This window comes from Arachis ipaensis, chromosome B8, assembly GCF_059453495.1.
Source record: "Arachis ipaensis isolate K30076 ecotype BB chromosome B8, ASM5945349v1, whole genome shotgun sequence".
NCBI classification, from domain to species: domain Eukaryota; kingdom Viridiplantae; phylum Streptophyta; class Magnoliopsida; order Fabales; family Fabaceae; genus Arachis; species Arachis ipaensis.
Window position 1 is genome coordinate 4,101,001 of NC_142443.1, and position 22,421 is coordinate 4,123,421.

General features: G+C 31.7%; 5 protein-coding genes across 6 annotated transcripts; 4 read left to right on the forward strand and 1 right to left on the reverse strand.

The window, feature by feature from the left end:
• Nucleotides 1-735: 735 nt before the first annotated feature.
• Nucleotides 736-6,011, forward strand: LOC148547035 (MLO-like protein 6). The gene is made up of 14 exons (XM_088495261.1): nt 736-849; nt 939-996; nt 1,071-1,255; nt 1,940-2,056; nt 2,132-2,192; nt 2,275-2,363; nt 2,462-2,536; nt 2,618-2,712; nt 2,830-2,879; nt 4,741-4,781; nt 4,869-5,042; nt 5,286-5,321; nt 5,433-5,500; nt 5,585-6,011. Exons 1-14 carry the CDS (start codon nt 736-738, stop codon nt 6,009-6,011), a joined length of 1,590 nt encoding a protein of 529 aa, XP_088351387.1.
• A 2,082-nt stretch (nt 6,012-8,093) lies between these two features.
• Nucleotides 8,094-8,725, forward strand: LOC148547036 (uncharacterized). The gene has a single exon (XM_088497375.1). The coding sequence runs from the start codon at nt 8,195-8,197 to the stop codon at nt 8,519-8,521; it is 327 nt and encodes a 108-aa protein (XP_088353501.1). The 5' UTR covers nt 8,094-8,194; the 3' UTR covers nt 8,522-8,725.
• Nucleotides 8,726-9,394: 669 nt separating this feature from the next.
• Nucleotides 9,395-11,280, forward strand: LOC148547037 (syntaxin-71-like). Of its 2 annotated transcripts, XM_088497510.1 has the most exons (6): nt 9,395-10,046; nt 10,121-10,189; nt 10,293-10,337; nt 10,572-10,634; nt 10,733-10,809; nt 10,929-11,280. In XM_088497510.1, the coding sequence occupies exons 1-6, from the start codon at nt 9,528-9,530 to the stop codon at nt 10,939-10,941; spliced, it is 786 nt and encodes a 261-aa protein (XP_088353636.1). In that variant the 5' UTR covers nt 9,395-9,527; the 3' UTR covers nt 10,942-11,280. The 2 variants fall into 2 exon arrangements, with proteins under 2 accessions (XP_088353636.1, XP_088353637.1); XM_088497511.1 differs by lacking the exon at nt 10,929-11,280 and having other exon boundaries at nt 10,733-10,813.
• LOC148547038 (uncharacterized) lies at nt 11,267-13,183 on the reverse strand. The gene is made up of 3 exons (XM_088497509.1): nt 12,596-13,183; nt 12,215-12,501; nt 11,267-12,134 (listed from the first exon to the last, which is right to left on the reverse strand). The coding sequence occupies exons 1-3, from the start codon at nt 12,783-12,785 to the stop codon at nt 11,529-11,531; spliced, it is 1,083 nt and encodes a 360-aa protein (XP_088353635.1). The 5' UTR covers nt 12,786-13,183; the 3' UTR covers nt 11,267-11,528.
• Nucleotides 13,184-20,567: 7,384 nt separating this feature from the next.
• LOC107612710 (protein indeterminate-domain 12) lies at nt 20,568-22,138 on the forward strand. The gene is made up of 2 exons (XM_016314423.3): nt 20,568-20,985; nt 21,070-22,138. Exons 1-2 carry the CDS (start codon nt 20,874-20,876, stop codon nt 21,918-21,920), a joined length of 963 nt encoding a protein of 320 aa, XP_016169909.1. The 5' UTR covers nt 20,568-20,873; the 3' UTR covers nt 21,921-22,138.
• The last annotated feature ends 283 nt before the right edge of the window (nt 22,139-22,421 follow it).

Genomic DNA, 22,421 nt, shown 5'->3' on the forward strand with positions numbered 1-22,421 from the left:
ACATAAGATCGCAATGCAAGGACTCTTATTTTAATTTGCATAATTAGTTGCCATTCCGCCAAGATTTCAGCAAGACAGTCCAAGTCAAGTTTTTGGTCAATTCCTTAGCTTATTGATATACATGCGTCATAGACAAGAGCTTGATTTTGTTGCACTATGTTTAATAATTATAATTTTCTCTAACCAAGTTGTGTTAGTCTAATAATTAGTTCACGTCAATATTAGGGTCTAAAATTCACTTTGTGCATGTAACAATTGAATTATGAATTTTCTTATAAAGTCAATGGAGTATTTGTATAATGTATACAATGGACTATTTATTTGACCCAATATGAGTTAAAAAAATGAATATTCAAAATAAAATACTACTAATTTCTCAAACACAATATACCCATACTATCCAGGTACCAGGGATAATAAACATCTGATATTTTACTGAATCGAACATCTGATATTTTCCATTGACTCTCTATACTTCCTCTTGAATTATTAGAATTCTGATCTACAATGAATTAGTCATTGACCTGTCGAGATAGTTCTTAACCTGATGAGAGGAGATATACTGTAAAAAAAAATTCCCTTGGATGTGTTGGATGCTTATTTTCAACATTCCTTATGTATACAGTTGAATAAAATAAAATACCGTTGTTTGTCCTAACGTAGCTCAGATAATATAATAAATAAAAGGTATAGTCCTCCTCCGATCTCTGAAGAATGAACGTAGAGAGTAGTATTATGGGTGGTGGAAGAAGCTTAGAGGAAACGCCTACTTGGGCTGTGGCTCTTGTTTGCTTTGTCTTGCTCTTAATTTCTATTTTCATGGACCACATCTTCCACCTCATAGCAAAAGTATGTATCCATAAACAATCATGCACCATGCTTTACTTTTACTTCATTCCTTCATGCATTTTCCTTATTTTTATTTGCCATACATGCAGTGGTTGAGGAAGAAGCGCAAGAAAGCTCTCTACGAGTCACTTGCAAAGATCAAGTCTGGTATGTATTAATTAATAATTAGTTCATCATCATCACTAATAATAATAATAATAATGATGCATGCATGCATGCAGAGCTTATGTTAATGGGGTTCATATCGCTGCTGCTAACGGTGTTACAAGGTCCAATATCGAGGATATGTGTACCGGAAAAGCTTGCTGCCACGTGGCACCCCTGTAATCATCAACAAGAGCCAGAGGACCATCATGTATTTTTACTAGCCCCTGGATCATCTACTCATCAATGTGCAGCTCATCAGGTGCAATTATTATATATCAATTATCATCTATACATATATGTATCATGTTTTTATATGGGTGCGTTTGTTTCCAAAAACAGGACAGAACAAGACACTGAAGAACAGAGATACAAATTTAAATACAAATTTTTTTGTTCTTGTATTCTGTTTGGTGAAAAAATTAGAACAAATTATGAAAAGGAAAAGTCTAGGGGCTAGCAACTTTTGTGTTTTCTAGCCAGTACTTAACCATCAAAACAAAAGTGATTGATCTCCCACCATTAACTGTAATCTCACACCATTAAAAACATTATTAATGACCAATTGATGATTACAAAATATCAAAATTGCTGGCCTCCTAGCATTCCTCTTATGAAAATTCAATTTATTCCTTTTTTTATTTAAAAAATTTGAGATGAAAAATATAATAATGAAAAATATAATTATAAAAAATTAATAAAAATAATGAAATAAAAAATAAAAAATAAGTTGTGTCCTTTGTTAGTGTCTCTGTGTTCTTCTTGTCAGCATAAACACAAAATACATTAATTCAGTGTCTCTGAAATCTGGACACATTATTTCTATTCATGTCTCTTTTGTCAAACACTATTATGTATTTCTGTATCTCTGTCTCAATGTTTTGTCTTTGTAAACAAACGCAGCTATATTATACATCAAATTTATTGACTGAGTATGTATATGCAGGGTAAAGTGGCGCTTGTATCTGCTCAAAGCATTCATCAACTGCACATATTTATCTTCGTGCTCGCTCTTTTTCATGTTCTTTACTGCATATTTACTCTCGCTTTAGGCACTGCAAAGGTAAATTACCCATAACTCTAAATTCTAAATCTTAAATCTTTCTGTGCTGACCTTATTGTTACATTTGATGAATAGATGAGAAGGTGGAAACAATGGGAAGAGGAAACAAAGAAACCTGAGTATCAATTTTCACATGGTTAGTTATTATTTATTAGGAAACTAACTCATCACATTGCATTATATTCTACTGTGTTTTTCATGAATACTACATACAACAGATCCTGAAAAGTTCAGACTTACGAGGCAGACTTCCTTTGGGAGGAGACATTTGAGTGTGTGGACCACAAATCCTATTCTCGTTTGGATTGTAAGTCAAACTCATCATTTGTCTCATGTTGTTCTTAGTTTCTGTATCTATGTATATGTTGTTACATTTATTACTATTTCTATTATGCATGCATGCAGGTTTGTTTCTTCAGGCAGTTTGTATGCTCAGTACCTAAAGTGGATTACTTGACCTTGAGACATGGGTTTGTCATGGTATATATATTTATGTTCTTCATTTTTTTTTAATTATAATTAACTAATGACTCTATTTCATGCATTATTTAATTGATGTAGGCACACTTGGCACCTCAAAGTCAGCAGAAGTTTGATTTTATGCAATACATTGAAAGAACATTGGAAGAGGACTTCAAAGTTGTTGTAGAAATCAGGTTCATGTGATGATTACTATATATATGTATTTTAACAATTAGCTACCAATACATTATTAATTCAGTGAATTTATAATTAAGTGCTTTTATTTTATTTCCAATTATTTGTTGGTTCAGTCCTCCAATCTGGTTCATCACAGTGTTGTTTCTCCTGTTTCACACGCATGGTAAGCCAATACAATAATAATACTACATCTTGTTATAATAACTACCCACAACACACATATTAAATAGGTGACTTCTCTTATGGCATGGAATTCTGTAGCTAAGGATGGCTAAATTTGACCGGCCAATCTCACAATGACATGTGGAAGAAAAATTTGTCCATTTCTAATGTTGCAGCACAAGTACAAGTACGATAACTAATAAGAAAATTATTACAAGGACATTTAGGGATTTTTCCAGCCAAAAATATGTTTTTGTTATATGGGCCTTAATCTGAATGCACCAAACATAAAATAGAAAAATAGTTGGATATCTAAAAATATTAAAAAATAAATAAATATAATTTTTAAAAATGTAATATAAACTAAGATGAATAGGACATTATAAAAAAAAAGAGATGTTATTTATCTTAGAAATTAATTAGAAGTGTATGTCATTACTTTCAGTATTAAATCATATTTGTAAATGCAATTATATAGCTTACAAAGGATATTTTCTTCTTTACTAGATAAATATATAATTAATTAATCATCGTTATGAATGTATTTAAATTATTTTTTATTTATAATTTTATATTTTCACAATAGTAAATTGTCTATAGTAAAATAAAATATATGACGGAATTCCCAACACTGATGAAATAAAATTACGAATAATGAGTTATAGTTTTTGTTGTTTTTTATTGTATTTTTATGAGTCAATAAAAATATAAATTGTTAGTAAAGTTGGTGTATTTTAAATTTGTTTTAATGATTCACACACCCCTGATTGCATATCTTTATGTGATTATGTCAACACAGGCACTTGAATAAATTTTCTATTGAATTTAAGCGTAACTCATCATTATAATTTACATTTTTTTATCATTATATATATATATATATATATATATATATATATTGCCAAGAAACTATAGTTCAAATGGTCTAAGTGTCCCCATATTTATCTAAGAGGTTGTAAGTTCGAATTTTTTTATCTTTGATAAAAAATTATATTTTTTAAAAAAAAATATTTTTACTTAAAAAGATACTTTTAACATAATAAATACATAAATAAGTATTTTATATTCTTGTACTTAAACATAATTGATAAATAAAAATTATTTTTACATAAAATATTCAAATATCAAATTATTTTAAAAGATTTAAAAAAAATAATTATTTTAAAAATTCACCCAAATAAACCCTTAATCTTGTTAAAATTGAATTCAATTAATAGTACAAAGTCATTTCAATTTATTTCAAATTAATTCTTAATGAAGTAATTTTATACCGTTAAATTTCATATTTTAATAGATTTTTCAATCTTATAATAAACTAAGAGAGCAAATTACTCATTAAAAAAATTAACATAAATCATAAGTGACTTAAACAAATTTATTTCTGAACAAAGATTTATTAGAAAAGTATGTTTGCATTTTTACAGACTTCACACGAATAATTCTTTATGAAAGAAAAAATATTTATCCCTTTTAAAAATAATAATGAATGAAATTTTATATTATAATACAATAGTATATATCTATTAAATGAAATTGCATTTTCAAATACCATATTCATTTTTTTTGAAACACCAAACCAAAATTTTCATTTCATGTTTTGATCCATCCATACTAGGCCCATGTAACAGAAAAAAGTTATTGGTTGAGAAAATCTCCCAAATATCCTTGCAGTAACCTACTCTCACTTACTGCGCTAAACATTGATCCGCTCAATGAAAAGATTCTCTTTGCCACATGTCATTATAATATTAGTCAGTCAAACTTTAGCCACCTTTAGCCACTTAATCCCATGCTACCATAGAACTCACCTATTAAATATATATATATAACTCTACATTTATGCATGAACCTTCTTATTACAGGGTGGTACTCTTATCTGTGGATGCCTTTTGTTCCTTTGATTGTAAGCACATATGTTGTGATTATTATTGATTTAAACATACATGTAATAATGTGAGGGAGGAAATTAATGAAACGAAATAAAATGCAGATAATTGTAGTAGTTGGAAGCAAGTTGCAAGTGATAATAACAAAGATGGGTCTTAGAATTGGAGAAAGAGGAGACATAGTAAAAGGCACACCGGTGGTGCAGCCTGGTGATAACCTCTTCTGGTTTAAGAAGCCTCAACTTATGCTCTACCTCATTAATTTTGTACTCTTTCAGGTACATATAAATATTTTCAATAATACTAGAAAAATATAAAAAAAAATTAAAATTTATTTTATTTAATATTTATTAATTATTGTTAGAATTAATATATATTAAATAAGACAAATTTTGATTATTTTTAGTTAATTTTTTTATTATGAAATATTTTCATATACTTACGTATTTATACTGTCCTGTACTATACTATAGTATACCTCAATAACCAATGGGTGTGTATATGTTTGTTTATCCAAACAGAACGCTTTTCAGCTTGCTTTCTTTTCTTGGACTGCGGTAAGGCCTCAGAAATTTATATTTTTGATATATTATTTGGATTAGTTTAATAGTTAATTTTTTGTATGCACGTAATGATATAATATTGGTTGAATATTATTTAATGTTCAGCTTCAATTTGGAATGAAATCATGTTTCCAATCGAAAACAGAGGATGTGGTTATCAAAATCTCAATGGGGTGAGTGAGTAACAAATTATGAATGATATTGATGGTTATATAGTAATTAAGATGGATGGATATATAATACAATGAATTGGGCAGGATATTGGTTCAAATACTTTGCAGCTACGTGACTCTTCCACTCTATGCTCTGGTGACACAGATGGGCTCAAATATGAAGCCCACCATATTCAACGAAAGAGTAGCATCTGCTTTAAGGAATTGGCACCAAAGCGCCAAGAGAAACATAAAAAAGAAGAACCGTGGTGGATCCTCCTTCTCTCAAACCACAACTCCATCTCCAAACCACTCTTACGACGCTGATTCTCTTTCGTCCTCCAACGGGGCCAGGGCCCACTCTTGTTTTTCTTCTTCGTCTTCCTTTTCCAGTTCATCTCATCACCACGAAATTGAAATGGCCCATCTGGCCCATCACCAACACCAGAATCTCAAAGAGCCCAATTCCGTACATGTTGCTTCAGATCTACCACTGCCCCAACATGAAATTCAGATTGAAACCAGCAAGTAATTTTGGAGGATTCTTAGTAGGAAATATGACTTGGAAATTCGGATTTTTTTTTTTTTTTTGCTTAAACGATGTAGAGAAAGGAACAAATTATGGTTAGTTGATGTATATGAGTGTATAGAGAAGAGCTCTTAGATATCTTTCAGAAAGGCATAAATATGTTTTTTATTCTTGTACATTTTGATTTTGATTCATCTTCCATAAATTTGTATTTTTCGTTAAATTATTCGTCCAAAAAATTTAACAATTAAATAAAAATATATTAAAGAGTTTTTTTGGGGGGTTTATGTAACATAAATTGTTAAAAAAAAATTAAAATATTTATTAATTTTAGATCGTATTTAATATTAACTAATTATTACTAGAATCAATGAATGTTAAATAAGATAAATTAAAATTTTTTTTTTATCTTTTTAGTCTCTATCGTTATTGATATATATCTAACAGAATTTTTAATTAATAACAAAAACAATTATGCTAGACAACAAAAAAAATTTTAAATTTATTTTATTTAAGATTTATTAATTTTAAAAATAATTAATAAATATTAAATAAAATAAATTCTAATTACTTTTTACTAATTTTTGTTTGTTATCAAACATTTATATAACCAAAAAAGATAAATAGAAGAAATGATGATTAGAGAGATTGGGTTTTGGTGAGAAAAACCGTGGGCAAGGGAAACTGAAATAAGACAAGCCCTGATTTTTCAGCTCCATACGAGACCAGAGGGCGCCCACGTTAATTGTGAAGATGGTTGTACTTATTTAAATCAATGATTCTCCCCAGAGTGAGAGAGTATGCGATGATGTTGTTGTTACTTGTTTTGATGTGGATTGCAATATCTCACTTTGTTAGTAAGTGCATGGAGGAAATACAAGAGAACCACATCTGCAATAATCATGACCGTACGATGCGTCGTCTTCGTGCCTCCCATGGCCCACCTCTTCATCTCCGCCCTCACAACCTCTAATAATTGCATCTCTGATCTTCATCAATGGTGTATTGCTCACTCGTTATCATGTACAACCTACCATTTTGTACTTCATCACTTCTATGTTTCTGTAACACGCATTTCACAAGTTATATATACTTTCTTTTTAGAGAGTTGAGCGTTGGTTTATATCCACTATAGACATAAGAAAATGTTTATCCACTTTTAGATTACTAGTGCCACCGTAGATATATTCATATGGAGCAAATTGACTCAAGCTCAGGCAATTTGCAAACAGATTGGCCTAGTTTGAACTGAATTAGAATGATATTTTTATAAAATTGATTAGTGAGGATTATAATTTTGTTTTCCCAAATCGATTTCGATAACATTAGGCAAAGCCAAAACACACATCTAGGCATGTGCCGATATCTAGGTCATTAAATTGATATCAATTTTTAAAAGAGAAAGTCTAGCATTAGGACTTTTATCAAAATATGATTTGCACTTAGTAATTTTTTATTATTAAATGAAATCTCACACGTTAAAAATATTATTTATGATTAATTAATAATTATAAATTATAAAATATACTGATTTTTTAATACTCTCTTTTTTAAAAATAAATAAAATAATAGGAACAAACTATCGATTTATTTATCAGACAAATTCTATTAATATATAAATTAATTATTAAAAAATATGAGAAAATTAATAAAATTTATTATTTTTTTGACAATAATTAATTATTAATATTTAAAAATATATTATTAAATTATTAAATTAAAAGAATTAAACTAATAATTAAAAATACTAGCCAAAGAAAATAAATTTTACTTATCTTTAATTTTTTTCTTAGTTATTATTTGTACAAAAAACATCACAAAATCATTATCTATATAAATACATATTAAAATATATAAAATAATATATATAAATTTATAAATATTAATTTTTATTATACAAATAATATTTTTATAAACTAACCAGCCCATAAATGGTTGTATACATGAAACCTAACCTAACATGGTTGATTATAATTTCATAAGCAGGTAAGAGAGTGGATAAGTACAGAGAGAAAAATAAATAAAAAAGAATGCAAATAAAGCCGTATTTCATTACACACCATTCTAACTAACAAAGAAGTAGGAATCCGTCTCCTCATTCATCATTCACTTTTTCTTTCTATTTTTTTTCACCTTTCTATCACTTCTCCCTCTCTCTTACACGGATTTCTTCGTCATCACCAAACATGGCAAGAGGCGCCTCTCAATCTCAGTCGGCAACATCTGCCACCACCACCCGCCCGGGAGTCATGGCTCCCCGCGGCTCCGCTGCCGCCACTGCCGGCATGCGTCGCCGTCGCCTAGCTGGAGGCAGCACAGGCGGAAACAGCTCCGGCAGCGTTGGAGGCGGTGGAGGGCCTAGCAACATGCTCCGGTTCTACACGGACGACGCGCCAGGACTGAAGATATCGCCGACGGTGGTGCTGGTGATGAGCCTCTGCTTCATCGGCTTCGTCACCGCCCTACATGTCTTCGGCAAGCTGTACCGCTACAAAGCCGGCGCCAACGCTTGATCCTTCAACTTCCGATCCGATCGGATCTCCTTTGAATTTGTTCTTCTTGTGATCCGTGCCCTAATTAAGAGCTTGATTTTCGATTCTCCTTTTTGTAATTCAACGCTGCGTTTTATGTTCTCGCTTTAACAGGGTTAATCTTTTTTTCTTTTTTCTGGATGCTGTAAATTTTCCGTGGGCTTAATTTTGAATTAGACTTGCTAATTTTGCAGCTGTGAAATGATTACTTCTTGCCGATCTACACTCTACTTGTATATATTCCGTGCAAATCGACGAGCTTCGCTTGGTTATTCGCGATTGTTGCAATCATGTTATCTTTATCTAACGCTGGAAGAAACCGTTTCTCGTGTCCCAATCAAATACGACAAATTATAAAATTGCTTGAAATTAGGCGACAATTCACTTCCAGTTTGTTGTTCTGCGAACTTGAAATGAAATGGTTGAGTTCATCAATTAATTAACTTACATAAGATCTGGTTTTCAACATTAAATGCTGCACAGCTAAGAAAGCAGCTAGTTTCTCAATTCTGAGTCTGAAAGGCAAGTTATAGAATGCTCAATTAATTTTGTTAGCTGTGGCATCTATACTATAGAGTACGTAATTCTGGATGACATTGATTCTTAGTGGGTAAGTCTACACCTGCCCAACTATCAAAATAAATGAGCCAAGGATTTCATTTCCCTTCTTTGGGCACAGAAACTTTGTTATACGAGATTCAACCGCTTATTAATTTTGTACACGTGTCACACTATACAAAAGCCAAAAAGTGCAAAAAAGAAAGAAAGAAGGATTTGTTGTTGGTCGTTGAAGGCGTGACATATATAGAGATGGAAGGTGGTGTTTGGCATTTGGCAGTTGGCAGCGTGCCGTTGTGTGCGGTGAACGCTTCATTTTGAGTTTGACATGGAACGCTTAATGTTATTGCATTGTTATCGCAAACACAAAAACCAGAGACAACAACCACCATAACCTTTCACGTTCGTCTCTCGTCTCAACAAGAAGAAGATGACGGTGGTAGACATCCTGTTCCGGGTGGACTCCATATGCAGCAAATACGACAAATACGACCTCGACAAGCAGCGGGAACTCAATGCCTACGGTGATGACGCCTTCGCTCGCCTCTACGCCACCGTTGATTCCACCATCGAAGCCGCCCTCAAGAAATCGGATGCTGCCTTGGCAGAGAACAACAGAGCAGCTGCTGCTGCTATGAATGCGGAGGTTCGACGCGCCAAGGGTAGACTCATGGACGAGATTCCCAAGCTCCGCAAATTGGCCAAGAAGAAGGTTAAAGGTTTGACAGACGAAGATTTGGCGATCCGTGAGGATCTTGTATTGGCATTGCCAGAAAGAATCCAAGCAATACCCGATGGTATTACCACTGTCAATCAAACTGGAGGAGGATGGACATCGCAGCCCAACATCAAGTTTGATTCAGACGTGCATCACGGCACTGATTATTTCGACCAAACTGAAGAATCCAGTCAGTTCAGAAATGAGTATGAAATGCGCAGGATCAAACAGGCAATGCACCATTCATTCCTTATTTTATGGTGTACAAAGCAACATTGCCTTATTCACATTTTTTATTTGTATAGGATGAGGGTCTTGACTTCATATCGGAGGGATTGGATACTTTGAAAAATCTAGCTCATGACATGAGTGAGGTTTGTTATGAATCTACCCTACTTTTTTTAATTTGGAGATGATAGATTTCCAAGATGATAACCATTTTCTTTTGCTTTTCTCTTTCCCTTGAACTATTTTCAGGAAATGGATAGGCAAGTTCCTCTAATGGACGAAATTGACACAAAGGTAACAAACAAAAACTTCTCATATATATATTATTGGTGAAAACTTGTATACAATTGTGTTACATGCAGTTGATAACCGAGAACAATTAAATGATTTAATATATTTGACTAAATTGTTATTTAATAGTTTTTAACTATCAATTTCAAACGAAGATATCTGCATGTGAGTTTCTATTTATATTATTTTGTATGTCACAAATGAATGATATGGTGTCTTGATGGCCTGATCATACAGGTCAATAGGGCAACAGCTGATGTGAGAAACACTAACAAAAGATTGAAGCAAAGTCTCACTGAGGTAATCCAACGTGATTAATTGCAATTTTCTTTGTGGAAAAAAGGGTTCAAGTTTCCAGTGAATAATTTATCTTTTTATTTTTTAAATTTCTTCTCCAGATGAGGTCTACTCAAAATTTCTTCATTGACATCATTCTGCTCTGTATTCTTATCAGCATTGTTCTCTATATATACAAGTAAGCCTTCTTACCCTCAATCCTCCCATGCTTTTCCAATTCAAATTCAAACCTATGTATTTCAAACCTTGTGATGCTTTTGTATTCATCATAACAAACCAATGTCTCTTTTGTTTCAGTCAACTGAGGTGATATGATCTCAAACTCTTTTCGCTTTGTTGTACCCGTTGTATCATGGCTTCACATTACATTATCATTCACCTGCTGGAGGATGTCAACACTATTTTTTTTATGTAATTGTTTGATGTATTATTTTGTCATATCTGATATGTCATAACCCCCAACACACACACACAACAGAAAAAGGAGTAAGCTAACCATTGTTTATTGTGGTTGATCAGCGAGGAAGTTCTTGCATGGAAGGGGGTATTATTCTTACATAACAATTACCAACAAGCTTTGTACTTATATATATGATTTGAGATAAGATGCAACTATTTTGTGGGAAGAATATAAATTGTTTGTACAAGTTTTATCATTAGTTATTACTGAGTAGGATAAAATTCTAGTTGAAATGACATTGTGCAGATTCTGCACAAGCTAGCATTATTCACAATGTTTTCAAGGAATTTCATGAGTATATAGAAAAGTTCTATATATATTTATTACAACCACGCTTAAAGAACAATAATTCACTTTAATATTTGAGGCCTATATTCTTAGTTGTATATCCATGAAAATATACAAGTGGAATAGAGAGTATTGAATATGTCTTATGGTCAATCACTTGAGCATTGTGGGTATCTTCCTATAAAAGCTGATTGCTTTAGCTCTTGAAAGTTGATGCTAGGCTCTGCTGCTCTCTTATTGAATATTATGTCATCTTGAGACTGGTTTTGATTGTAGAAGTTCAAACCTCCATTAATGATAGAAGATTCATCATCCATTGCGGTCTCCATGTTCAACTTCCTGTTAAAGGAAATGAGATTCTCATATTGGTTATCCTCATTAGATTTTCTTTTCAGTGAGTTGAAGTAACAGTCCAAAGGAGAAACTGTTGTAGAAGAATCTTCTCTGTGGAAACCATCTTCATGAACTGAAGTTATTGGATCATTGCCTTTGCCATCCTTCAAGTTCAAACTTGACATGCTCTCAGTGGTAGGAACATGGCCACCAACAAGAATAGAAGCTAGGATCTGATAGTCTTTGTATTGATAATCAGTGATCATATCAGCATGAAAGTTCATGTTTGTTGCTGGATAACCTTCATCACACCTTGGCAGATTTGGTAGCATGTTTGGTTCACAAGGATTATCTTGATTCTCACATGAGTTCTTCGATGAGTAGCCTTTGTGTCGAACGCGACAGAGTACCCAGTCATCTAACTGTAAGAGCATGGAATGATGAGTACACAATAAAAGAAAAGAAAAATGAGTGGCACAAATATTTCTTTATGAAAACTTACGCGCATGGAACCTTTGAGCCTGGAGGGGCTGGTGATTGTGTCAACCAATCTATACTCATTCATGATCCAATCAGTTTTAGTCCCCTTTGGAGGTCTACCTAAATAGAAGACAAGAGCTTTCTTCACTCCGATGCGCTTCGATCCATAAGAAGTGAGAATCGGCTTGTCAGTTCCGGTAGCCTTCCAGTACCCTGAACCTGCTGCCCTGTTTGGCCTCAATCCATTTGGATACTTGCGATCTCTCGGGCTAAAGAAGTACCATTCTTCCTCTCCAAACAAAGCCTTCTCTGCACAATGACAAGAAAAAGCAAATACTATCTTTATAATGACAAGGAAAGATTTAGTGAACACACAAAGTGGATGAGGAATTAAAGAACATACTTGGCAAATCCCAAGGGTTATACTTATAAAGATCAATCTCAGCTATAATGGAAGCTGGAAGTGGACGAGAGCTGATTCTGTTTTGTAGGTAATGAACTATGAGTTCTTCATCAGAAGGGTGGAATCTGAAACCTGGTGGAAAAGTGTAGCTGCTGTTAGAGGCATGTTGATCTCCTCCTCCTTCTTCCATGAAAAGAATTTTCTTTGTTCTTGACAAAGGAATCAACAAGTGCCGATGATACCAATATGAATTTTTGGCTTGCTTTTAATAAGAAACCAAAGTGTGTCATCCACATTATATATATGGCTCTAGTCCCATGCACATGTGAAGATTGAAAGGGAGAGGAACCAATCACTTGCATGTAAAGTTTGTAAGAAAAGACAGAGAAAACCAACCAAATTGGTTTTACTCGTTGAAATTGACCTTCACCTAGCGGCACCACTCTACCAAATTAAAATTATATCATCTGCTTAACACCTCATCAGCACAATACACAGTGGTTTTCTGCCTTAATATGTTAGTGTCACTTTCTCAGCAATGTTGTTTATAGAACTCATCATGTGAAAGAGAAAATAATTGTATCCAAAACAAATCAGATTAAGAGCTAAAGAGAGAGTTGCTCATTTAATTGGATAACATACACAATAGATAGGAGCAATACGATCGGAATTGTTAAGGTCCAACTCCCATATTGGGTCTAAAATTATATCTGTTCTAGGAACTCTTTTTCTGGGGATATATACACTACAGAAAATCCTGTGTATATTTCGCACATATTTATCTGAATCTCTTTAAATTCTCTTTTCAAACACTATAAATAAAGAGTTTAAAATATATTCAAGATACGTTATTTATTCCTAATATTTATGCTTCTTAGATTATTATTGACTTGAACGTCAATGCTTTTTTGATCTTATATATACACTGCTATTTCATAGAGATGCATACTTGTATTTCAATCTCAAGTATGAAGTAAATTTATCAGAGTTGATACCGTTACCTTGTGACTGAGATCCTTCAAATGATGTTACTAATTACTATGTTACCAATAATGGTGGTAGGGTAATCATAAGAAGTGAAAGAAGGAAAGTAGCACAGGGATGACATAGGCACGTACATAGGTATCTGCGGTTGGACAAGTACGTCACTTGTCTTATTAGAAAGACATAATAAAGCCACCCAACCGCACTTTTTATTATTGCCTTGAAACTTCCTTGTTTTAGCATTAACTTTGTCCCTTCTTCCTTGTCTTCTCTTCTTACTTCTTACTATACAGCTTCCAAACACTACTCTCTACCAATATGAACCACAAACTACGTGGGGGCCTAGCTTTGCTACATTTACACCTTGCATGACACTTAGCTTTAACATATTATACAGCTCACGTACTTACATATGTTAAATTTATCTTCACATAAAGATAACTGCACGTGAATAGTAACCAAAGTTTTTTCGACTCATTAATTATTTTAAAGTTTTGTGTTAGTTAAGAAGCCTTGTAATTTGTTACTATAACTTTTCGTCTAATCTGAAATACGTTTTAGCAATAAGAGTGTGGTTTGAAACAAAAACCGATGAATCCCAGGTTTTGAATTTGGTGGAGAGTAGAGAAAGCTACTCTAGATTTGGAAGTTACCTGGTGTAAATATGATTGGCAAATATCCCATACACACACTGCATAACATTTAGAGACATAGTTCCAATCGATTCAAAACTTGTCACCTTTTGTATGTCAACCTCGAATTCTTGGACCAGCATTTCATGCTTTTCGTCCATCACAAAGCTTAAGCCACCTTCTGATCATCTCTTGCGTGTTCTCCAAGCTAAGTCTAGAACAAGTTCATGATGACGTGCTGTTTTCTCGACAAAAATTGAAATGCACTTTTTTAGCTCTCATCTACTTTCAATAATTTGTATAATTATTGAAATTTGGAAACTAATATATTCAGTATGTAATGTCACAAATATGGGCAATGGAAAAGATGAGGCAAAACTTTTTGTCCTCTTTAATTTTTCGTGGGACCCATCATTGGCTACTACGTGGTGTTTTTTTTAATGTGGACTAATGTGGTGTTATTTTTAAATGTGGAACCATTTAATTAGAGAAATAGATATTAGATCATTCAATTTGTTAGAAGTACAGAAATCGGACTGTTCGATTTGTAAAGATACAGAAATTGAATTGTCTGATTTGTATTAAAAAATTAAAATATTTGAAATACATAAATTGGAGCCTCTTATTTATATTTTTTACAATTTTAAAAAATACTAAAAATATATTTTTACTTCTATACTAAAAAAAAAACCTTATTTTGTTTATTCTTAAAAACAATACTATAATTAATTAAAAATATCGTTCCATTTCAAGCCTCATATCCTACCTTTTAATTAAAGAAAGAAAGAAGCAAGTAGTTATCGTTGGGAACTCTTTTCTCTTAATTCTAAAACCATCCATGTATGATAAATAACCAAAAATGTCAACTTTTTTAAATATATTCCAAATTAAAAAGTACTCCATTGTTATTTCTTTTTACGTGAACTTAGTTTTTTTTTTTCTTTTTTTTTTCATGCTTAGAGTGTTAAGCCCAATTTCCCAAATACAGCATACGGATCATTGTTCTTCTTGGTTAGTTTGGGCCTACTATTTTAGTCCTTCATATTGGTGTTCGGCCTTTTGTTCATCACTATATAGGGCCTTCCTTCATATTATTCTACAGAGCTTGCTTAATGCTGGTTTAACGGGAGTCTCTATCTCCTGTACGGTCTTTTTGTAGTTTTTTGCTTTGGGCTGGTGCCCCATATTATTAACAAAAACAATTTTTTTTGAGCTTTTGATTTATGAAAAATAGTAGTATTAATGTCTGGTGTAATTTTCAAAATCAAATTTTAATTTTTTAAGAAGTTATTTAGGAGCTTCTAGAGAAGTTAAAAAAAATGACTTCTCTCATAATACTACTATTTTTTTATCACATTTCTATAAAATAAACATTTTTAGAATTAAAAATTCAAACACAAAATAACTTACTTATAAACTACTTTTAATATAACTATTTATTATTTAAATTATTTTTTTAAAAAGAATCTAATTAAGCTGTTTATTCAAAAGGAACCATATATGTTAACTAAAAGTACAAAGATGAAAGAATAGTTCGCTTTGTAATTTAAAAAAAAAAAGAACCAAAGTATAAAGGGGCAGAAAATAAATGCCCCCAATATTTTGTGCCATGAATGTTGACCGCTGAGGCTTTTCTTTAATGGTAAATCTTGGTGTTTTTGAATGTGTTGTCCTTTGATTCAAAACTAAGCGAAGACAAAATAGTAGATGAAAACCTTAAATATTATAGGGCAATTTACTCAAATAAATAAATTGGGTGAAAGCTTTACTTAAATACACAAAATAAAAATTTCTTACGTACATGTGCATTTTCACACTTCTATGTAAATTGTGAGAAGTTACTACGGTTTCTGATTTTAACATAAACAGTGGCAAGCTACCACGGATTATGGTGTTTGTGGTTTGTGTGTAAACCGTGGCAAGCTCCAACGGATTACGAAGAGAGAAAGCTAAGCATAAATCGTGGCAAGCTTCCACGGTTTATGAAGGAGGAATTTTTATCATAAACAATTTATTTTTAGATGTTTGATTACATCAATGTGGTATCATTTAGACTGCGCATGATAATTGTGACAGAATACATGTATATAATAGAAGCTCAAACCGCTTAAACTATCAAATACATAGCAGATAATATATTAGACAATTCTCAAACCTTTTTAACTATCATTTCCTCTTACTTTATTATTGTGTCATGTCATGCACCCAACAAAACTAATTTAATGTAATCTAAACTTCACTCTCAAATCTCAATACTCACTGCTCAATACACAATAGTAAAACAATTTTATTAACACATTCATCGTATTTTTTTTAAGTTTTGGATTATAAAATTAAAGTATCAATTATATGTATAAAATATATATTAAAATATAAAATATATATTTATACAAAGATTAGTATTTAGGATCCTCCTTAGTTTCTTGATAGCGATATGTACAAAATGTATACATAGAATGGCTCCATCCATGTTGAGCCTTTGTCTTCTCTTTAGTCATGAGGATCGGTAAATGGTAACGGATGCACGTGAGTACAGTGTGCATGAATTTAAAAAAATATATATGGATTTCAAACTCGTGACACAAAGGAATTTCTTAGGAAATGATGATGATGATGATAATAAAGCTACCAACACATAGAGATGATGAGGAATATTTATGGGAGAGCCCAATTCATTGTGTCTGCTGCTGGAATAATAAGGTATATATATAGTCTTTACTCAATGATGACACCATTATAAGTAGTAATATATTCACGCCCTTTCAGTCTAAGATTAAAAACTAATTCAACATAATAGGCATTAAGGAGCCCTTTCAGTCTAAGATTAAAAACTAATTCAACATAATAGGCATTAAGGAGTACCAGCAAGCTTTATATTTTGTAATTATTAATTGGTTATTAATAGTATTTTTAATAGTATGAGATTATATTTAATGATAAAAGATTATTTATTTTTTTAATGATTAAATATTGACCATATTGTTAAAAAAGTGCTGGCTCCTAAACTTTTTCATAACATTATTGCTTATTTGCTAGATATGATTCAGTGTTAGATAATAGATATGTAATGTTATTAATTATTATCGTGCATGCATGATCATGTATGTCCACGTGTATTTCTTATACTATTCACCTACTTTAATTTTAACACTATAATATATGTTGTCATTGCCGCTATTATTTAATTATTTACATTATCATCATCAGATACCTCTTTACATGATGGTATCTAAATACCTCTTTACATGATGGTATCTAAATTGCTCTTCAGAAATATATAATAGTAGCGGTACGGACTTAATTTGAATAGTTTATGTTACTAGGTAGCATTCTACGATTAATGATTCATTAAAAGTTAATTTTTTACGAAGTAATAAAAAATAGAGATACGGGAAAGAAAGATCAGAGGATGGTATAGGTATACCTTATATTATAGTAGAAATATTGAATTTAACAAACAAAATAATAATGAAATATAAGACTAATCGAGTGATTGAAGAAAAAGGGAAATATTTTTTTCTTTTCTTAAACTGTGCTGTGCCCACAGACTAATTAGTGGAGGAGCCCTCAACACTATTAAAAATATCTTGTAATTAACAGGGATTATTGTTGTTCTTAAGAATTGGGATATGACTTTTTTGAAAGAACAGAAATCACTGTTTCTGGCGTGCTGTTCAGGCAACACCTAATTTCCATTTTCCAAAATAGTTCAAAAAATATGATTTCATAATAACGATTTCATAAAAACTTGTCAATAAAAAAAACATAGGACAAATAATAACGAAAAGGGGAACATGTGGAAGGGAATGGGGATTATATATGAACGCGTGTTTGAGTGTATGATACCTTATATCTTATTATAGTGGGAGTGTTTGAACATAAGTAAATAAGAAAGACGACACAAATTATAAAAAATCGTGATGCTAAGGGATAATAGAATTTTGTGGAGAAATGTAAGAGAATTTTGTTTTTGATATTGGAATAGTAACGGTGTTTTTTTAAGATGTGGGTTGATGGGGTGTTATTCTTAAATGTGGGATCATTTAATTAGATAAACAAAAATTGGACCGTTCGATTTATGAGAGTACAGAAATCGGATTGAGGAATTTGAGAGTACAGAAATCGAACTGAGGAATTTGTGAAATCGGACCGAGGGATTTGTGAGAGTACAGAAATCGGACCGAAAGATTTCTGTTAAAAAAAATTAAAAAATTTGAAATATAGAAATCGGATCCTGTAATTTGTATATTTTTCACACTTTTAAAAAATACAAAAAATTACCGTATTAAAAGTATATTACTACTTTTACTTCCATATACAAAAAAAACCAAAATGTGAAGCAATGTACATATTATTGTAGAATGGACAAATAAAGCTGTAGATGTCTGTCATGTCTTTTTAGTAAACTATTATTTTAATCTTTTAGATATTTTAATTTTGAGAAAATAATATTATAAAAATAATTTTTTTAAATATTTTTTTAAAATTTTCTAAAAGAAATTGAATCATTTGTCATTTATTTAAAAATATTGTATTTTATTAGATTAAAATCATCTACAGAAGTGTTGCCTTTTTTAAAAATTAATTTATCAAAAATTAAAATAGTATTATTCCATTTCTTTTCCTTTATTCAATTTGTTTTGTTGTATCATCAAACTTTGAGTCTTTCTGAGGTTTGGTCCCACTCGTACCCAGGCATGGCTCACGGATTGCACACGGCTCACGTTCTAATTACTGATTAAGTAGGTTTGAAATTTAATTGCTTCAATTGTGATGATTTAACCAAAATAATTTTATTGTGATAAAAATAAATATAAAATTATATATAAATACACACAAATTTAATAACATCAAAATTAATATTAGAAAAAGATGGTTATATATATTATGACTTAGATAATATTTATAACAATATAACTCCTTATAACTCTTATAATTTAAAAATTATTTCTTGATATATTTTAGTGTTATTATTTTTGTTGTAAATAATTAACATTGAATATAATTAATTTTTACTACGATAGTTTAAATACTAAATATATTAATATTAAATATAATATTAATAATTAGATATATATTTAAAAAATAAAAATCTCTATTACTAAATATATTAATATTAATAATTGGATATATATATTAAAAAAATCTCTTCTCGCTGAAAACGAGATATTTTTTTAAATTTTTATTATGATTAATTATTTTATTATGATAAATTTATTTACTTTTTGTAACTGATTATTTAGTTAAATAAATATATAAATCGGTATATATAAAAATATATAGATATATATATAATAACTGATTTAATTATTACGTTTTAGTATACATAAAGCATTTTTATCCGTATGTATCTGCCTATATCAATCTCATCCCCAAAACACCCTTTTATATTCTCACTAATTTGATGAAGTTTTGGTTCTTAAAAGGAAAACTATTTTGCATAGTCATATTTATGGTTTTATTTGATGTTTTAATTATTATGCCTCTTTTAAATTTTGACTTATATAAGCTCTTTTATACTTTAAATAAGCGCTTCTTTTTTTTCTATTTTTTTATTTAGAATATATATCTCAACTTTAGTATTGTCATGAATATTAGGAAAACCATCAAATAATTACTTTTTCTAGAATTTGAACTTTGAAAATCTTATTGAGTCGTATGCTCGTTTTTCTTAATTAGTGATATCTGATCTCAAATAAATTGAGTATTTTGATAAATTAAAGTAATTGGTCGCATTAGAAAAGCATGTGTAGATAAGAATGCATGTTGTATAATACATATATATTTGATAAAAGTTAACTAGGTAGACTAAAATTTTTCAAGAATAAAAATGTCACAAATTTTTAAATAGGTTTAATTTGCATGTACTAATTAAAGAATGTTGCAAGTAGTTAATTGCTAGATAAAGTAGCAATACGGCATATAACAATCTACAAATAGAAATATTAAAAGTTTAGTAAAATTAAAATATTAATTAACATCTAAAAATAGTGATTGCATCCGAAACTTTTTTTTTTTCTCTACAAAACAAAGACTATACTTGAAATCAAAGTTGAAATAATAATGAATATTATATATGTGCATATGCTTTGGCTGCTTTGTCTAAAAGAAGAGTAGATTAAGATGGAACTAGGCTAGTAGGCATAGTAGCTGGTTTGATGGATTTAGTTGGTAGATTTACGTAGTTACTTAATCAACTTGCTAATACCATATGCACCGTGAAAGTGAGTGACACAGACACAAAAGCGGTCCACCTCTTTTTGATAAGAAGAAATCCACACTGGCGAACCAAAATTTCATTTATTAATTATTATTATTAGATTATATGAATAAGTATTATTCTCTTCTTGTCTCTCTTCATCACCATAAAATTAAACTAAGCCAACACACAACACTTGTGCAGTTGTGCTAGCTAGCTGCCACCGCGATTCACATGTTGTAATATATGTACCAATTTCAATTGTTTTTTTATTATTAATTTTCAGACATGTATGCATATAAATACACTACACCTTTTCTTTCTTGTCTTCATGTTAAAGCAGCAGTGTTAAGCATATGAAAATTTAGATTTTACCTTTTTGCTTTCTTGTTTTGTTTTAGAATTCTGGGTCATGCATCTCATGCTTATTCAAACCAAGCAATAAAAGCATATTTCATGAACGATGATGATGTCCTTTTCATCATCAACATCAGCAGTGGCTCCTTCCAGTTACCGAAACCCTAATTCAATTCCAGCAGCAGTGAAGAGAAAGCGAAGTCAACCAGGAAGACCAGGCAAGAAATTAAAGAATACCTAATATAGCTTGAAATCTGTTATTATATATATGAATTGATGAATTGATGAATTGAAGCATGCAGATCCAGAGGCAGAAGTAATAGCTCTATCGCCAAAATCGCTGATGGCGACGAACCGTTTCGTATGTGAGATATGCAAGAAAGGGTTCCAGAGGGAGCAGAACCTGCAGCTGCACCGGCGAGGGCACAACCTGCCGTGGAAGCTTCGGCAGAGGGAGAAGGAGGAGGTGGTGCGGAAGAAGGTGTACGTGTGTCCGGAGAAGAGCTGCGTCCACCACGAGAGTTGTCGTGCGCTGGGGGACTTGACGGGGATAAAGAAACACTACAGCAGAAAGCACGGCGAGAAGAAGCTGAAATGCGAAAAGTGTTCCAAGAAATACGCTGTTCACTCTGATTGGAAGGCTCATACCAAGATCTGTGGCACCAGAGAGTATCGTTGTCACTGTGGCACTCTCTTCTCCAGGAAGGACAGCTTCCTCACTCACAGATCTTTTTGTCAAGCCTTGCCTCAACCAATCAATTCTCAATTTCATACTGCTTCTTCCATGGCACCACCATCACTACCACTATGGCTTGACCAAACAATCAACCAAGACAACAAACTCGGAGACTTGTTCTACTCATCATCATCATCATCCACACTCATGTCGGCCACTGCGTTGTTGCAGAAAGCTACACAAATGGAATCTACTCCTATCGCTTCTAACAACGACAATAATGCCTTTGTTGGATTCATGCTCAGCTCTTCGTCTCAGTTCTCCTCCTTCAATAACGATTCAAACTTGATGCAACACCCACTTGGGTTGACCAGAGACTTTCTTGGCGTTGGGGTCACCACCAGGTTCATGAATAATCCAATGGGATCCCTCGTCGACCTCCAAACCAATCCTCTTCATCATCAAGAATATATGTAGGTGAGGTTAATTGTATGATACATAGATATAATAATGATAATAAAAAGAACAAGTTAAGTTAATTAAGTAGCTAAGTTAATGATGATAGATGGGTCACGGAGGCATAGCATTGAGATCAGATGAGATATGACAGGATCCATCTCGTGAACCAAGTGGGGGCCAACCCATATTTGGAACCACTATCTATAATAATATTCCCTCAGCTCTTTCAATTATTATTTTTGGTAGTAGCAATAGCACTACACTAGTAATCTAGTATCTGTGACTCTCATCCTGCCTAAACATGATGATACAATGCAATGGAAGTACATGTACGACGTACAACAACTTTACAGCGTCCTATATATATGCTGTGTTGATCAGTGCTGACTGTGACATACTTTTAGTTCTTTTCAGTTCTTTAGAGGCCGTGAACCTCTACTTCTATCTATATCATCCATCCTCAAATCAAAAATTGGATATTGCTTTAGCTTCTTCAAATCCAATCTCTATTATTTCTTC

What these genes read in the sequence shown, in the direction of transcription:
- LOC148547035 (XM_088495261.1), top strand. Translation starts at nt 736, where the DNA reads ATGGGTGGTGGAAGAAGCTTAGAGGAAACGCCTACTTGGGCTGTGGCT. An exon ending in ATCAATGTGCAGCTCATCAG is followed by an intron (nt 1,256 to 1,939) that starts GTGCAATTATTA and finishes ATGTATATGCAG; the next exon opens with GGTAAAGTGGCGCTTGTATC. An exon ending in TGAGACATGGGTTTGTCATG is followed by an intron (nt 2,537 to 2,617) that starts GTATATATATTT and finishes TAATTGATGTAG; the next exon opens with GCACACTTGGCACCTCAAAG.
- LOC148547036 (XM_088497375.1), top strand. Translation starts at nt 8,195, where the DNA reads ATGGCAAGAGGCGCCTCTCAATCTCAGTCGGCAACATCTGCCACCACC.
- LOC148547037 (XM_088497510.1), top strand. Translation starts at nt 9,528, where the DNA reads ATGACGGTGGTAGACATCCTGTTCCGGGTGGACTCCATATGCAGCAAA. An exon ending in TAGCTCATGACATGAGTGAG is followed by an intron (nt 10,190 to 10,292) that starts GTTTGTTATGAA and finishes AACTATTTTCAG; the next exon opens with GAAATGGATAGGCAAGTTCC. An exon ending in TGGACGAAATTGACACAAAG is followed by an intron (nt 10,338 to 10,571) that starts GTAACAAACAAA and finishes CTGATCATACAG; the next exon opens with GTCAATAGGGCAACAGCTGA.
- LOC148547038 (XM_088497509.1), bottom strand. Translation starts at nt 12,785, where the DNA reads ATGGAAGAAGGAGGAGGAGATCAACATGCCTCTAACAGCAGCTACACT. An exon ending in TAACCCTTGGGATTTGCCAA is followed by an intron (nt 12,502 to 12,595) that starts GTATGTTCTTTA and finishes GTCATTGTGCAG; the next exon opens with AGAAGGCTTTGTTTGGAGAG. An exon ending in GGCTCAAAGGTTCCATGCGC is followed by an intron (nt 12,135 to 12,214) that starts GTAAGTTTTCAT and finishes ATGCTCTTACAG; the next exon opens with TTAGATGACTGGGTACTCTG.
- LOC107612710 (XM_016314423.3), top strand. Translation starts at nt 20,874, where the DNA reads ATGATGATGTCCTTTTCATCATCAACATCAGCAGTGGCTCCTTCCAGT. An exon ending in AAGTCAACCAGGAAGACCAG is followed by an intron (nt 20,986 to 21,069) that starts GCAAGAAATTAA and finishes TGAAGCATGCAG; the next exon opens with ATCCAGAGGCAGAAGTAATA.